The sequence below is a fragment of the Cetorhinus maximus genome, chromosome 10 (assembly GCF_964194155.1).
Source record: "Cetorhinus maximus chromosome 10, sCetMax3.hap1.1, whole genome shotgun sequence".
In the NCBI taxonomy this organism is placed as follows: Eukaryota; Metazoa; Chordata; class Chondrichthyes; order Lamniformes; family Cetorhinidae; genus Cetorhinus; species Cetorhinus maximus.
In genome coordinates this window covers 61,058,330-61,075,550 of record NC_135888.1, presented here as the reverse complement: position 1 = coordinate 61,075,550, position 17,221 = coordinate 61,058,330, and the positions used below count along the sequence as shown (strand labels likewise).

The window sequence follows — 17,221 nt, the reverse complement described above, 5'->3', positions numbered from 1 at the left end:
GGCTGTAAACTCTGGAAATCACTGCCTACATTCGCGCTCTCCTATCTCTGTTCCTTTCAGATGCTTCTTAAAACCTATCTTTCTGATCAAACTTTTGGTCATCTGTTCCAACATCTGTTCTTTATGTGGCTCAGTGTATCAAATTTTGTTTGATAATCACTCCTGTGAAGGACCTTGGAATGTTTCATTATGTTAAAGACGCTATATAAATGAAAGTTTTTGTTGTACCTATAAAATGTCTTTACGGGCTGAATTTTCACCTCGGTATACTGGCAGTCCCTGGACCATTGCGCGGCCCCTCCTGGGCCCACCCGCCACGCCCGGCAGACAGGGGGAAAATCCTCCCCTACCAGTTTAAACATCTTGGATTAGATCATCCCTCACTCTCTTAACTTCCAGAGATTATAAAGTCAGGTTTATGCAACCTGTTGTCTTGTCTTAACTCCCTAAGACCTGGTACCACTCTGGTCAATATGTGCCATACTCCCTCTGAGCCAAAGGTTCAGATGCCAAACACTCACCCTGAGAAACAGTGGAAAGCCACGGCCATAATAACCAACAGCGAAATAATCTGGAGTCGGCCGCAGGATTTTCATGATGTTCTCGTAGAACGTGGCTTGCTGCTTCTGCAAGTAGACAAACAGAGTTGACAGCTATTTCCAAACTCATCATACCATAAACAGAAGAAAACAAATGCTACAGAACTGCAATCAACTTTCTCGAACATTGTTAGAATGGTTCAAATGATTTAATGTTAGAATGCTTCAAGATGATTCACTAGTCATACCATTCCAGCATCCTTTTGCTCAGGTTTTCATTATTATGCATTAATAAGAGAGAAAGAGCCAACAGGGTCTTGTTGCTGTTCCAAGACAACACGTATCAGCAAGAGACAAGCAATACACTTACTGTACTATGTAAAAAATAGCTTGCAGCATAGAGACAAAAGTTGAATAGATTATAGAATGGGTAAATGCCTAACAATGCAGGATAAGTGCTTTTCTAAGCCAAGAGCAGATGTAGTTTAAGGTAGCACAATAGTATAAGGATAACACATATCCCTTCTATTAGTCAGATTAACATCTCATGGGCAAATAGACGCCCACAACCACACTGGCAGCCTAGAGAGCAAGTACTTCAGGTTCAGAAAACCAGGTTATATTATTTGCATGTCATCTTGTGATTTAATATAACATTGGAGAACAGTTATATAAAGTTTAATACTGTTATTAATCAATGCAATAAACCATGTCATGAGAGAAACTACTCGTGTGTAGAATCATAAGCGGAGTTATTGTGACCGAACTAACAAACATTTGTTGCAATGATAATCATTAAAAAATCTGCTCCATTTATACCATTCAACATGAAAACCTGCAGTCCTGGAGTTTCCCCCTTGGGCACAACTCGCACACCTCAAATCACCATTTTGCCAATGTCAATTTACACCCAAGGATCATCCCAGCTTCATGAGAACACGCTCAAACTTAGAATGGGCATGAATTAGCATCAATCAGCAGGTCTTATTTCTTTTTAATTTATTTTCGGGATGTGGGCATCACTGGCAAGGCCTGTATTAATCGCACTCGAGAAGGTGCTGGGTCATCTAATTCATCCTGAATTGCTGTAGCCCCTGGGGTTAATATATTCCCAAAGACCCGTTGGGTAACAAGTTCCAATGACCTAGTGACAATGAAGCAACAGCAGTGTATATGTCCAAGTGGGGATTGTGCGCACAACTTGGAAGGGCACTTGAAGCTGAGGGTGTTCTCATATACCTATAGCCCCTATCGTCCTCCTTGACGGTGGAGCTCATGAGTGTGGGAGGTGGACAATGCTGCTATAGAAGCCTAGGCAAGTTGCTACACTGCAGCTCCTTGTGATTCACTTAAGAAATGACCAAGAACAAGAGCATCACCCATCAGAAAACTATAGGCCAGTTAGCTTGACATCTGTCGTGAGGAAGGTGTTCAAATCGGTTTTTAAGGAAATTATAGCTGGAAACGTAGAGAAACTAAGGGGAATTGGAAAGAGTCAGCATGGTTTTGTGAAGAGGAAATCATGTTTAACCAATTTACTGGGTTTACTGAAGGAGTAACATACGCTGTGGATAAAGGGGAGCCTGTTGATGTGCTGTACTTGGGTTGCCAGAAGGCATTTGATAAGGTACCACATCAAAGGTTAATGCATAAAATAAAAACTAATGGCCTAGTGGGTAACATATTAGCATGAATAGGATATTGGCTGGCTGGCAGAAAACACAGTATGCAAAAATGGGTCTTTTTCTGATTGGCAGCATGTGACGAGTGGAGGCCCCACAGGGGTCTGTGCTGGGGCCTCAACTTCTTACAAATTTACGTCAATGACTTAGATGAGAGGAGTGAAGGCATGGTAGCTAAATTTGCTGATGACACAAAGAGAGGTAGGAGAGTATGTTGTGAAGAGGACATAAGGAGGTTGCAGACGGATATAGATAGGTTGAGTGAGTGGGCAAAAGATGGAGTATAATGTAGGGAAATGTGAAGTTGTTCATTTTGGCAGGAAGAATAAAAAAACACAGTATTACTTAAATGGAGAACGGCTGCAGTATTCTGAGGTGCAAAGGGATCTAGGTGCATAAGTCACAAAGTTAATATGCAGGTACAGCAAGTAATTAAGGCAGCTAATGGAATGCTGTCCTTTATTACGAAAGCAACTGAACATAAAAGTAAGGATGTTATGCTTCAATTATACAGGGCATTGGTGAGACCTTGTCTCCAAAACTATGTGCAGTTTTGGTCTCCTTATTTAAGAAAGGATGTAAATGCGTTGGAGGTGGTTTAGAGGAGGTTTACTAGATTAATACCTGGAATGAGTGGGTTGTCTTAGTTGGAAAGGTTAGACAGACTGGGTTTGTTTCCACTGGAGTTTAGAAGAGTGAGGAGTGACTTGATTGAGCTATATAAGATCCTGAATGGCATTGACAAGGTGGATGTGGAAAGGATATTTCCTCTTGCAAGTGAGTCCAGATCTAGGGGGCACTGTTTTAAAATTAGGGGTTGCCCTTTTAGGACAGAGATGAGGAGAATTTTTTTCTTTCAGAGGGTTGTGAGACTTTGGAACTCACTGTCTCAGAAGACGGTGGAGGCGGGGTCACTGAATATTTTTAAGGCAGAGGTGGATCGATTCTTGTTAGGCAAGGGAATCAATGGTTATCGGAGGTAGATGGGAATGTGGAATTCGAAACATAATCAGCCACAATCTTATTGAGTGGTGGAGCAGACATGAGGGGCCGAATAGCCTACTTCTGTTCCTAATTCGTATGTTCGTATAAGGAACCAGTGAGGGTTAGCAGACAAGGTGAGAAAATATACGTTTCCCAATGTATAAATGGCATTGGGACTTCTGCAAACTAGTGACGAAGATGCAACAAGATGAGTTTCTAATTTTATTTACAAACCCACTCCCCAACCCCAGGTTAAGGTGAAGCACTTGGGGAAAGGGTTCCATCTGGTAGTTGCTCTTTGGGTCAGCGGGCCTTGGATCAAACATTGGATCTTTTAAAGCTGTTTTTGGAATAGAGCGCTCAACCAGTGGCCCTTTGGAACACCTCGCCATACCAGGCTGACCAGGAATACTTACCAAGTTCTGGCTGAGAAGCTCGTAGTCAAAGATTTCCTTTTCGAACTGATCTGCCAGCTCTTTGCAGAGATTCAGGGCTTCCTCCCACATCTAGAAGAGAAGCAGCATCCATCAGTAACAGCCACTGTATTATGCTAGCTGGAAGTACGGTTGTTTAGTGGGGTGGGAGGGTTGGAGGTGGTTGGTTGTAAAAGTGAATCTTTCTGTGTTCTCTTTGTGTTTGTGTTCAGTGAACCCCGCCAACCCTCCCACCCCGCTTTCTGATTACGCATAGTCATCAGGGGTAGTATTTAACCCTGAACCTCATGATACATTTGACGTGCAGCATCCAGCTCTTCGCTTTGGGAAGGCTGGTTGCTGTTTTATCGGGAACTGTCCTTGGCAGTCAGTGCGGGGTGGGAGTGTGGGGCTCCAGGCCACTCTTGGGAGGTATGTGAAGCCCAGGAGGTTGAGGCTGCGATTTGGTGGAGCAGTGGGGAGCATTGAGAGTTCAGGGAATGGGGCTTTGGTATGGACAGAGTTCCTCCCACATCTCAAAAGGAAACCTTCTGCCCCAATCTCTCAAGCTCCCCAACCCCTCCCACCCGCTGGCTCAATCATGAAAACTTGAGCACATAACTTAGGTTAACACTCCAGCCCAGTGCTAAGGAATAGATACACTGATGAACGTACCATCTTTCAGATAAGATGTTAAAACAAGGTCTTGCCTGCTCCCTCAGGTAAATGTAAAAGGTTCCATGACACTATTCAGAGGTCGTCAAGGGAGCTCTACCCAGTGTCCTGGCCAATATCTATCACAACCAATATCAGGAAAAACACTGTCTGGTCATTATCTTATTGTAGTTTATGAGACCTTGCTGTGCGCAATTTGGCTGCTGCATTTGCTATATTCTAATAGTGATTACTCTAAGTGTAATAAATAGTTTTTAGAGTTATGGGATGGCAGGTCAGCTTGGCCAAGTGCAGTGTACATCCTGCGGTCTGGGTGAAGTCGTGGACACACCATGTGTTCCTGACAAACACATTTGTAGGAAGCGTCACCAGCTGCACAAGCTCGAGCTCCGGGTTTCGGAGCTTGAGCGGCGGCTGGAGTCACTGTTGTGCATCCATGAGGCAGAGGACTACGTGGATAGCACATTTAGGCAGGTGATCACACTGCAGGTCAGAAGTGTACAGCCAGAGAGGGAATGGGTGACCGCCAGGCAGTCTAAGAGAGCCAGGCAGGTAGTGCAGGAGTCCCTTGACTCTGTCCTGCTTGCTAATCAGTTTTCTATTTTGGCTGTTGATGAGGGCATTGGTTCCTCAGGGGAGTGCAGCCACAGTCAAGTCTGCAGTACCACGGGCAGCTCAGCTGTACAGGCGGGAGAGAGAAGAATGGAAGGGCAATAGTGATAGGGGATTCCATAATCAAGCAATCAGACAGCATTTCTGCGGTAGTAAACGTGACTCCAGGATGGTGTGCTGCTTCCCTCGTGCCAGGGTCAGGATGTCATGGAGTGGCTGCAGGAAGCCCTTCGGCAGGGGAGGGGGATCAGCCTGAAACTGTGGTCCACATTGGTACCAACAAAGTAGGTAGGAAGAGGAGTGAGGTCCTGAAAGCAGATTTCAAGGAGTCAGGAAGGAAATTAAAAAGCAGGACCCCAAGAGCAGTAATCTCAGGATTACTCCCAGTGCCACGTGCTAGTGAGCATAGGAATAGGAGGATTGATCGATTTAAATACGTGGCTGGAGAATTGGTGTAGGAGGGAGGGCATCAGATTTCTAGGCATTGGGACTGGCTCTGGGGCGGGTGGGATCTGCACAAGCTGGATGAGTTACATCTTAACAGGATTGGGACTGATATACTCGCAGGGAGATTTGCTAGTGCTGTTGGGGTGGGTTTAAACTAGCTTGGCAGGGGGGTGGGAACCTGAGGGGTGGCCCAAATTGGAAGGAAGTAAAGTTGGTCACAGGAAGTATTAGTGAGACCAGAAGGCAGCAGAAACAAAGCGGAGCATTGAGTACGCTTCAAATGCGGAATGACGTCAAAAAGGCAAAGCTGAGGACACTCTACCTGAATGCACGCAGCTTTTGCAATAAGGCAGATGATCTAAAGGCACAAATGGAGGTGAAAGGGTATGATATAATTGCCATTACGGAAACATGGCATGGTGACCAAGACTGGGACCTGAATATTCAAGGTTATTTGACGTTTGGGAAGGACAGAGAAGAAGGGAAAGGAGGTGGAGTTGCGCTGATAATAGGGGATGGGGTCAGTGCATTAGTAAAGGAGGATCTCAGATCAGAAGAACAATGGCCAGAATTGTACATTCGGCATGCGGGGGTGTGCCTGACATGCTGGAACGTAAAACGACCCACGATAATGTCGGGCGTACGTCCTAACGTCATCACGCAGTCTCACGATGTTTCATTCAGCGGGCGCGCTGAATTAAAAGGCCTATTAAGGCCATTAGCAACCTCATTAATCTGAAATTTATGCTGCCTGTCAACCTAACGGTTGGCGGGCAGGCAAAAAGGCCAAGCGGCCTTTGCATTTTTTAGGAAAGCCCATCCACAAGCAAGATGAGGTTTCCTAAAGCTTTTACAAAATGGATTAAAACTTTTTCTGAAAAATAAAAACATGTCACATCTCATGTGGCACAGTCACATGAGGGGACATGTTTCATTAAGTTTTTATTGTTTTTATTTATTTTTTTTTAAAAAGTGCTTCAATCTCTGAGGCAGCTCCATGCAGAAGACCCGACTCTCCCTCCTTCCCCCGCCCGCACAGGTAGTGCTCAGCGGTACCGCTCGCTATTACACTGGGCGGGTTTTAATTGGCCTGCCCACGTAAAATGGCAGTGCGGAGTCAATCGCAGGCGGCGGTCAGGCAGGCGCCCGCTCCCACCAAGCCTGCCTGACCAATGAAAAATCCTGACCAATGTGTGGAATCTGTTTGGGTGGAGCTAAGAAACAGCAAAGAGCAGCTGACATTGGTTGGAGTTATTTATAGGCCACCAAACAGTAGTGGGCATGGTATTAATCAAGAGATGAGAGAAGCATGTAACATGAGCAATACAGTAATCATAGGTGACTTCAATCTGCATATAGACTGGGTAAACCAATTGAGCACTAATGCTGTGGAAGACAAGTTTCTGGAGCGTGTTAGGAATGGTTTTCTAGAGCAGTATGTTGATGAGCCGACAAGAGGACAGGCTATTTTAGACCTAGTATTATGTAATGAAAAAGGGCTAATTAATAATCATGTTGTAAAAGAACCTTTAGCGATGAGTGACTACAATATGATAGAATTTTACATTATGTTTGAAAGTGAGGTATTTGACTCTGAAGCAAAGGTGTTAAAGTTGAATAAAGGAAATTATGAAGGCATGAGGGACAAATTGGCTGAGGTGGATTGGGAAAATACATTAAAAGGCATGACTGTACATAGGCAATGGGTAGTCTTCAAAGAACTATTACATAGCTTATAGCATCTGTACATTCCTTCAAGGTGCAAAAACCCAAAAAAAAGTCAGTCAACCGTGGCTGACAAAAGAAGTTAAGGATTGTATAAGGTTAAAAAAAAAAGGCTTATAAAGTTGCCAGAAGTAATAGTAAACCTGAGGATTGAGAGGTTTTTAGTATAGCAAAGGAAGACAAAGGGCAGCAGACATTGGTTGGAGTTATTTATAGGCCACCAAACAGTAGTGGTAATGTGGGTAAAGAAACTAGTAAAGAAAGGGAGAATAGAATATGAATGCAATCTTTCAAAAAAAAACACAAGGACTGTAAAAGCTTCTATAGGTATGTAAAAAGGAGGTGTTTGGCCAAGATAAATGTGGGTCCATTACAGGCAGAGTCAGGAGAATTCATAATGAGCAATAGAGAAATGGCAGAGAAGCTAAATGATTACTTTGTGTCTGTTCTCACTGAAGAGGATACAGGAAATCTCCCAGATTTAGAGATCCAAAGGGCTAGGGAGTATGAGAAGTTGAAGGAAATTAGTATAAGTAAGAAGATTGTATTGGAGAAATTAATGGGGCTGAAAAGTTGATAAATTCCCAGGACCTGATATTCTACATCCCAGGGTGTTGAAAGAGGTTGCTATAGAAATAGTGGACGCATTGATGATCATTTTCTGAAATTCTATAGATTCTGGAACGGTTCCCGAAAATTAGAAGGTATCAAATGTCCCACCACTATGTAAGAAGGGAGGGAGAGAGAAAACAGGGAACTACAGATCTGTTAGCCTTACATCAGTAGTAGGGAAAATGCTAGAATCTATTATAAAGGATGTGATAATTGGATACTTCGATAATCATGATCTGATTCGGCATAGTCAGCATGGATTTGCGAATGGGAAATCATGTTTGACAAACATGTTGAAGTTTTTTGATGATGTTACTAACAAAATTGATAAAGGAGACTCGATGGACATAATATGCTTGGGTTTTCAGAAGGCTTTTGATAAAATCCCCAACAGAAGGTTGATTAGCAAAATAAAAGCACATGGGATAAGAGGCAATATACTAATTAAGGATTGGCTAACAGGCAAGAAACAAAGCATAGGAACAAACAGGTCATTCTCACGTTGGCAGGCTGTGACTAGTGGGGTACCACAAGGATCAATACTTGGGCCCCAGCTGTTCACAATATATCAATGATCTGTATGTGGGGATCAAATGTAATATTTCCAAGTTCGCGGGTGATACAAAGCTAGGCGGGAATGCGTATTGTGAGGAAGATGTAAAGTGGCTACAGTGAAATTTGGACAGACTTAGTGAGTGGGCAAGAACATGGCAGATGGAATATGATGTGGAAAAATGTGAGGTTATCCACTTTGGTAGCAGGAACAGATGTGCAGAGTATTTCTTAAATGATAAGAGATTGGAAAGTGTAGACGTACAAAGGGACCTGGGTGTCCTTGTCCATAAGTCACTGAAGGCTAATATGCAGGTGCAGCAAGCAATTAGGAAGGCTAATAGAATGTTAGTCTTTATCGCAAAAGGATTTGAGTACAGGAATAGTGAAGTCTTGCTTCAATTGTATAGAAGCTTGGTTAGACTGCACCTGGAGTAGTATGTGCAGTTTTCGTCCCCTTACCTCAGAAAGGATATCATTGCCAATGAGGGAGTACAACGAAGGTTCACTAGATTTGTTCTGAGGATGGCAGGGCTGTTATGAAAAGAGATTGGACAAACTGGGCCTGTATTCTCTAGAGTTTTGAAGAATGAGAAGCGATCTCATTGAAACCTACAAAATACTTAGAAGTAGACAGGGTAGATGCAGGTAAGGTTGGGGAATCTAGAACCAGGGGACACAATTTCAAAATAAGGGGGATGCCTCTTAGGACCGAGATGAGGAGAAATTTCTCGACTCAGAGGGTGGTGAATCTTTGGAATTCTCCTGTGGAAGCTCAGTCATCGAGTTTGTTTAAGGTAGGGATTGATAGATTTCTGAATAATAATAACGCAAAGGGTTATGGGGATAGTGTGAGTAAAAGGCACTAAAGTGTTCTATCAGCCATGGTCTTACTGAATGGAGGAGCAGGCTCAACAGGCTGAATAGCCTTTCCCTGTTCCTTTGTTCCTATTACACTTCAAAAACATTTCATTGACTGTACGGCATGTTGTGAGATTGTGAACGGTGCTGTGCAAATACAGGTTCGTTCTCTATTTATTGCTTTCAATAAAACCTGATTTATACATTGTAACATATAATATTTGGCCTGTTATTTGTCTAACCAATACAGTATAAGGCACCTCTTGCTTTTTTCAGTGAGTTTATCACCTGCAAGAAAGGGTTTATTGCTCACCTGAGCGTGTTAGATTATCACATGCTTTACACTCAAGGTCATGCTTACTGGGGACAGAATTCCTTTGTACTTAGCACAAAGAAGAAATATCTGGTGAGAGCACTAATTGGAACACCCATGCTGGCTGGCACATTTTGGGTCCAAAATTATATCACCCCTGCTGGTTGGCACATGTTGGGTCCAAAGTTATATTACCCCTGCTGGTTGGCACATGTTGGGTCCAAAATTATATCACCCCTGCTGGTTGGCACATGTTGGGTCCAAAATTATATCATCCATGCTGGAAGTTCAATCTCATCCATTTGGCACTTACCTTTCCCTTGTCAAAGTAATTAATAATGGTTTTGTACAGGTTTTCTTTCAGCTGCCGCTGTGTTTGAGAATCGTGAAAGTCTCTTGGCATAACATGCGAGGTACATTGCTCATCAGACCACTAAAGTAGAAAAAAGAAAACTGTCAGTCCATACATGTATAATGGTTCCATAACCTGTAAAATGTTTCTTTTTTTTGAGGGCGACATTCCTTTTACCTTTCTCTCTTTCTTTCCATGTTATTGGATTCCCCACAGCAGCACCAAGAAGTGCGAGAGAGACCCAAGAATTCTCAAACCATTTTTCTCCCCCACACCTTGCACTACATCTCCCCACTACCTGCCACATATAATGATTATAGTGAACTAGTGCTCTGGATGATTGGAGTGTTAAGCAATTGGCAGTGATAGCTCCCTTTGCCCTCACAAATCGCTTGTTAGGAAGGATTAGTTATAACTGCACAGGCGGGATGTTCCGGTCCTGCCCGCCACCGGGATCGTCCAGCCCCGCCGAAAGTCAATGACTTTTGTCAGGGCCGCTGAAACTCCAGTGGCGAGTCCTGCCATGACGGGGCCGGAAAATCCCGACCACAGGTCTTTAGTCCTCTGTTCATACCCTGGTTGCTGACTGGGCTGGGATCACTGGATGTACCTTCTCTAGAAACAAGGCAAGTGAGAGGACCCTACTATTTAACAGAACAATCGGGCTGTTTTGGGGGTAGGGTTATCTTCCCAAGGGACGGTCCACTTAGCAACTGATGACTGAAATTGGGAGGCTTCATTGGTAGGAAATCACAGGCACCTGCCAAAACTCTTCAGGCACGCCATGGCGGAGCCCGTCTGCAGAATGACCCCAAATGAAACATCATTGTTGATGATACATGAGATAGCTCAGTCAAGGATGGAGGTCAAATATTGATGAAGCTCACTGATTCTATGAGGCTGATCAAGATCAGGGAGTGGATTTTACAGGCGGGGGGAATGGATTAACACTCCCCCCTCCAGCTAAGAGCGATAATACACCATATTCACCTTAATTACTTTGGAGTGGGACGACTGCCCCTAGGGTCAGGGAGTCCCACCCTTGAGAGCTGCTGGCCAATCTGATTGGCTGACAGCTCTGCAGTCCAATACAAGGGAGGCAAGTTCCATCTTGGGGAGCTGCTTCCTATGGGCACAGGGGACACCCCCTCCCCCGCCAAAGGAGGTACCACTTCCCGCCCACCTTTAGCACAAGCTGCATTCCTTTCATTTTCCCCAGTCCAACATAATATCGCAGCAGAGGCAGATTTAGGCCCTTAAGTGGCTGTTAATTGTCCACTTGAGAGCCTCAATAGGCCCAAGGGTGTGTGGGCTGTCTGATGCCTTACCAGCCCCCTCCACTACCCGTAATATGGGGGCAAGTTGGGGGGGGTGGTGGACAGGAAGGAAGTGAGCTGCCACCCACTTTATTTTATGTGCTGCCCCACTTTAAAATACACCAACAGGAGGGTTGTAAAATTCATCCCCAGGGCACTGGTTTCATTTAAGAATAGGTCAGTTCTGAGATGGAAAGACTGCAAGGTTGATATGTTGGAAGAATGAAACCAAATAAGCTGAATAGCCTCATATAACTGGTCCTATCTTATAAGTAAGCTAGTAAATCAGTGGTGGTGTCTTGAAGCACATCAGTGATCTTCACTAGTCTCTGATTCCTAGAACAGCCAGGAACAAGATATTCCAGAGACAAGTAAAATTTCCACAGGCCATTTGGTCTTTCTTTGCTCCTTCCATTATCCCGTTCTGCTTTCTCATATAATTTATGTTTGATATGGTCCATTTCCCCTATAGACATGATCATCACATCAATTCAAAGCTGCTGAAAATGGGGAAAATTCCCAAACAAACAGTAAAATGAAGCAACGAGAATAATTGATGGGTTAGGATCACAGGGGTGAAGCTTTCACACAGAATCCCTCCGTTTGATACTCATTGAAAAAGCCAACCTATTTATTTTATAAATTTGTTCTTGATACTTGGGCAATTTAGGCCTGGATGTCGCCCACCCCTTGTTGCCTTGAGAAAGGGGTATTGTGCTGTCTTCTTGAGGGTCAGATTGGGAAAGGTGGCTCCTTTCCCCGAAGGGCATCAGTGAGCCAGTACAGGTTTTCTTTCGGACAATCTGGCAGTTCTCCATAACACTACTGTACCTAGATAACATTTTCAGTGAACTACCGCAACTATTTCACACAGGTGAATCGATGCACTTTTTAACCAATACCACAATATGTTTTCCAACTCAAAGTCATTTTTGATGCATGGATTTTACCTCCACCATCCGTATAGATTCATGTGAACCCCAGAAACCCCACTTTCCCTCCAAAGTTAAGCTTTATCCAGAGAGTGGTTAGAACGTGGAACTCACTATCACATGGAGTAGTTAAGAAGAGCATAGACACATTATAGGTGAAGCTATGTAACTACATTAAAGAAAAAGGAGTAGATGGATATGTTGATATAGTGCAATGAAGTTGGGTGGGAGGAGGCTTGCATGGAGTATAAACACCAGAATGAAGCTGATGGGCTGAGTGGCCACTTTCTATGCTGTAAGATTCTATGTAATTCTATGACTTGGGTGTGTGAAATGTAAAGAACAATGAGGCACACATCTTTGAAAGCAAGTTAAAGGAAACAAAAGTATTTATCATGGGGAAAATTCAAGGTTCCTCTGGTTTCCATATTATAGAAAGGATATAGAGGGGCTAGAGACGGGACAAAAAAGATTCACTAGAATAATACTAGGACTGAGATGTTACAAGTATCTGGAAAGATTGAACAGGCTGGGGCTCTTTTCTGCAGAAAAGAAAATTCTGAGGGATACCCTATCAGGAGACTTTAAGTTTATGAGAAGGTTTGATAGGGTTGATGTGAGGAAGGTGTTTCTGCTTGTGGGAGAGACCGGAACTGAAGACACAAATATTATAATAGATAGTCACTAATAAAATGAACAAGGAATTATAAAATAGTAAAAAATTTAAAAAACTAATAAAATGACCAAAGAATAAGGAATTCTTCTTTACCAGGGGATGGTTAAAATGTGGAACTTGCTACTAAAATAAGTAGTTTAGACAGGTCACACAGATGCATTTAAGCGAAAGCTAGTTAAGCAGATGAGGAAGAAAGGAATAGAAGAAGGTTATATTGAAAGGGTTAAATGAAGAAGAGTGGAAGGAGGGTTATGTGGAGCATAAACACTTGCCTAGGCCTGTTGGGCCTAACGGCCTATTTCTGTGGCTGTAAATACTTTGTAAAATGGGAGGTTGTGAATGATTAGAATTAAATTGAGATTCAGGATAGATTCCCACTATATTTTAGAAAGAGCTACTTCAACCAGCAGGAAACTGGGAGGCAGAGTGGGTGGACAGTATGCTGGCCAACTTTACACCACTTATGTTGAAACAAGTTTGGATTAAACTATGGCAGCATTAGTCACAATTGGAAGGTAAATTCAAAACCGATATTGGGAAGGTCTACACAAAAAGAGTCTCCAAGGAGAACTTCTGGACTTGCTTAAAATTAGTGTAAGGGTGAAATCAGGAAGGTCGTTTTCATAAACATGGTGGCAGAAATATGCAACTCAGCTCCCCAGAAGGCTGTGGATGTTGGATCAATAGGGGTTTTCAATACTGAGATTGATAGAATTTTCTTAGGCAAGATTATCAAAGCTTATGGGCACAATTTTTCATATGGTGGGCGGGCTGAGCAGGTGGGGCGGGCGCGGAGCCAATCGCCGCCCACGATCAGCTCCACACCGCCATTTTACGCGGGCGGGCCAATTAAGGCCCGCCCAGCGTAATATGCTACCTGTGCGGGTAGAGGGAGGAGGGAGAGTCTTTTTCGCGCATGCACATGAAAGAGCGCAACAATCTCCCCGAGGCACGGAGCTGCCTCAGGGAGATTGAATGGATAGTTAAATGATTAAATAAATTATTTAAAAATGTATTTAAACATGTCCCCCCATGTGACTGTCACATGAGATGGGACATGTTATTATTTTTAATGAAAATTGTGTTATTTATTTAATAAAAGCTTTAGGAATCCTCATCCCGCTCGCGATTGAGGTTTCCTAAAAAAAGGCTTTTCACCTGCCCGCCAACGTTAAGGTTGGACGGGCAGTGTTACTAATTACATGAATTGCTTTCTTAATGGCCTTAATAGGCCGTTTATATATCGGCCGGCGTGTGCCCACCGAACGAAATATCGAGGGGCTGCACGATGACATCGGGACGCACGCCCGACATCATCGCGCGCCATTTTATGTGTTGCCGTGTCAGGCCCGGCCCTTCACGCCGACTGAAAAATTCTGCCCTATGGAACAAAGCCAGTTAACAAAATGGGGTTCTGTAATTAGTTTTGCTTCCTTGTTTTCCTTCTAGAAAAACTACTACCCAGCCGCTGCTGCTTGAAATGGGTGACAACTGGAATTGGATTGGATATTCATGTCCACTTATGACCATGTGGCCTTCTAGCACTCACTGTCCATAAATTCATTCTCAGCACATAGGCACTGCTGACAAGGCAGGCATTCACTGTCCATCCCCATTGGCCCTTCAGCTTTCTGCTTGAACCATTGCAGTCCAAGTGGTGAAGATGCTCCCACAGTGCTGTTAGATAGAGTGTTACAGGAGACTGACCCAGCTAAGATGAAGGGATGACAATACATGTCCAAATCCTGCTGGTGAATTGTAGGGGGCACTTGGAGGTGATAATGTTCCCATCCACATGCTGCCCTTGTCCTTTTAGGTGACAGAGTTCATGGGCTTGGAGGACTGCTACTTAAAAAGTCTTGGTAAGTTGTTGCATTACATTCTGTGTAGACTCCCTGGAGGAATGGCCAATCATTGGAGCACTAGTCAGTATTTAGGATACCAGAAGAGTTAGCAGAGAAAGCAAGAAAAACATGTTATCCGAACTGGAAGTGGTTAATCTGTATAGGAAGGAATGTAAGAGTAGGCCATACACCCTAATTCACCATTCAGTTAGATCATAGCTGATCTGTATTTTAACTCTTGTCTATCTGCCCTGGTTCCGTAACCCTTAATACCCTTGCCAAATGAAAATCTTACCAATCTCAGTTTTGAAATTTTCATTCAGCCCCCAGCCTCAACATTTTCTTGGGGGAGAGAGTTCCAGATTTCCACTACCCTAGCGTGAAGAAGAGCTTTCTGACATGACCCCTGAATGGCCTAATTTTAAGGGGATGCCCATTTTGTTCAGGACTCCCCCAGCAAGGAAACAACAATTCTCTACCGATCCTATCAACTGCTCTGACCATCTTAAATAGCTAGTCCAGATCACCTCTTACTCCTCTATATTACAGGGAGTACAGGCCTTAGTCTATGCCATCTCTTCTCCTAATTTAACCCTTTTTAGCCCTGATACTATTTCGATGAGTTCACGCTGCGCCCATTCCTAGGTTATTATATCCTTCCTGAGATGCGCTGTCCAGAAATGAACGCAGTTACTCCACGTACGTTCTAACCAGTGCTCTGTACAGCTGTAACATATCTTCCACACCAATTTATTCCATATACCCCTTGACATAAAAGCCAATGTTCCATTAGCCTTTTAAATTATTTTTTTACTTGTCCATTGACTTTTAGTGATCTCTTTAATTGGACCCCTAAATCTCTCTGCTCATTTGAAGTTTCCACCTTCTTACCATTTAGAAAATACTCCGCTCTTTCTTGGCTCCAAAGTGGATGACCTCACACTTTCGCCACACCGACCTCCATCTGCTACAGTTTTGCATGATAATTCATTAAATGGAGCATTTGGATGTGAATAGTTAAAACATTGGCTCCTTTCCCACCTCTACACTCAGTGCTATGCGTTTTTATATTAAAAGGAAAGTTGCTAACCTTCAGCAGCTTAGCATGCAGGAGGAGTGTGTAGGCAGCCTCAGTATAGTTTTCACAGTCCAGGTGCAGATCTCGAAGCTTATATAGATATCTGCAGAGCACAAACAAAACAGTGAGAAACACTGAAGATTACTGTTATTGCCATGTAATTACTGAGCTGTAATTAACTCGAGAAAAAAATTATTAAATTATATGATTTTGGATAGTTGCAGTGATAGCTATTGTCAAAATAACATCCATTAGTGCACACAATTGTTTCCAAGGGGTGCAGTATGAGGATAAGACCAGAAGACATAGGAGCAAAAGTAGGCCATTCAGCCCATTGAGTCTGCTCCATCATTCATTGAGATCATGGCTGATCTGATAATCTTCAACTCCACTTTCCTGCCTTTCCCTCCATAATCCTTGATTCCCTTACTGATTAAAAACTCATCTATCTCAGCCTTGAATATATTTAATGATCCAGCCTCTACTGCCCTCTGCAGTAAAGAATTCCACGGATTCGCTACCCTCAGAGAAGAAATTCCTCCTCATCTCTGTTTTAAATGGGTGACCCCTTACTCTGAGATTATGCCCTCCAGTCCTAGACTCTCCCACAAGGGGAATCAACCTCTCAGCATCTACCCTGTTGAGCCCCCTAAGAACCTTATGTTTCAACAAGGTCGCCTCTCATTCTTCTAAACTCCAATGAGTACAGGCCCAATCTACTCAACCTCTCCTAATAAGAAAATCCCTCCATACCTGGGATCAACCTACTGAACCTTTTCTGGACTGCCTCCAATTCCAGTATATCTTTCCTTGGATAAGGGGACCAAAACTGTTCACAGTATTCTAGGTGTGGTCTAACGAGTACCTTGTATAGTTTTAGCAAGACTTCCCTATTTTTATACTCCATTCCCTTGAAATAAAGTCCCGCATTCCATTTGCCTTCCCTATTACCTGCTGAACTTGTATATTAGCTTTTTGGAATTCATGCACGAGGACTCCCAAATCCCTCTGTGCTGCAGATTTCTGCAGTCTTTCTCCATTTAAACAATATTCAGCTCCTCTATTCTTCCTGCCAATTTCACATTTTCCCACATTATATTCCATCTACCAAATTTTTGCCCACTCACTTAACCTGTCTATACCCCTCTGTAGACTCTTTGTGTCATCTTCACCATTTGCCTTCCCATCTATTTTTGGGTCATCCACAAACTTGGCAATAGTACTTCCACTTCCCTCATCTAAGTCATTAATATATATTGTAAATAATTGAGGCCCCAGCACTGATCCCTGTGGCACTCCATTAGTTACAGGTTGCCATCCTGAAAATTCCCCCTTATCACAACTCTCTGACTTCTATTAGTTAGCCAATCCTCTATCCATGCTAATATACTACCCCCAACACCATGGGCTCTTATCTTATTAAGTAGTTTGATAACAAGGAGCAAGCTGCTAAAGACTGAAAATTACTGTCAGTGGTGTTCTTGTGTGAAGGCATTACATGCTCACATCAAGGCCCCCTCTCTTCATTTACTTTAAATGGGTTATTGCCTCTATTAAAATGACAGTGAGGGGAGTTTACTCTGAATGTACTCAGTGTTTCTCTGATAA

At 43.3% G+C, this 17,221-nt stretch overlaps 1 protein-coding gene across 1 annotated transcript in view; it reads right to left on the bottom strand.

Moving 5' to 3' along the window:
- The window catches only part of dock2 (dedicator of cytokinesis 2), a 634,661-nt gene that overhangs the window by 103,373 nt on the left and 514,067 nt on the right, over positions 1–17,221 (bottom strand). The window contains exons 37-40 of the mRNA XM_078550540.1: positions 15,626–15,716; positions 9,729–9,848; positions 3,622–3,711; positions 522–626 (exon numbers count right to left, since the gene is read on the bottom strand). Coding sequence (XP_078406666.1) covers positions 522–626; positions 3,622–3,711; positions 9,729–9,848; positions 15,626–15,716 — 406 coding nt within the window. The remainder of the gene's footprint in view (positions 1–521; positions 627–3,621; positions 3,712–9,728; positions 9,849–15,625; positions 15,717–17,221) is intronic.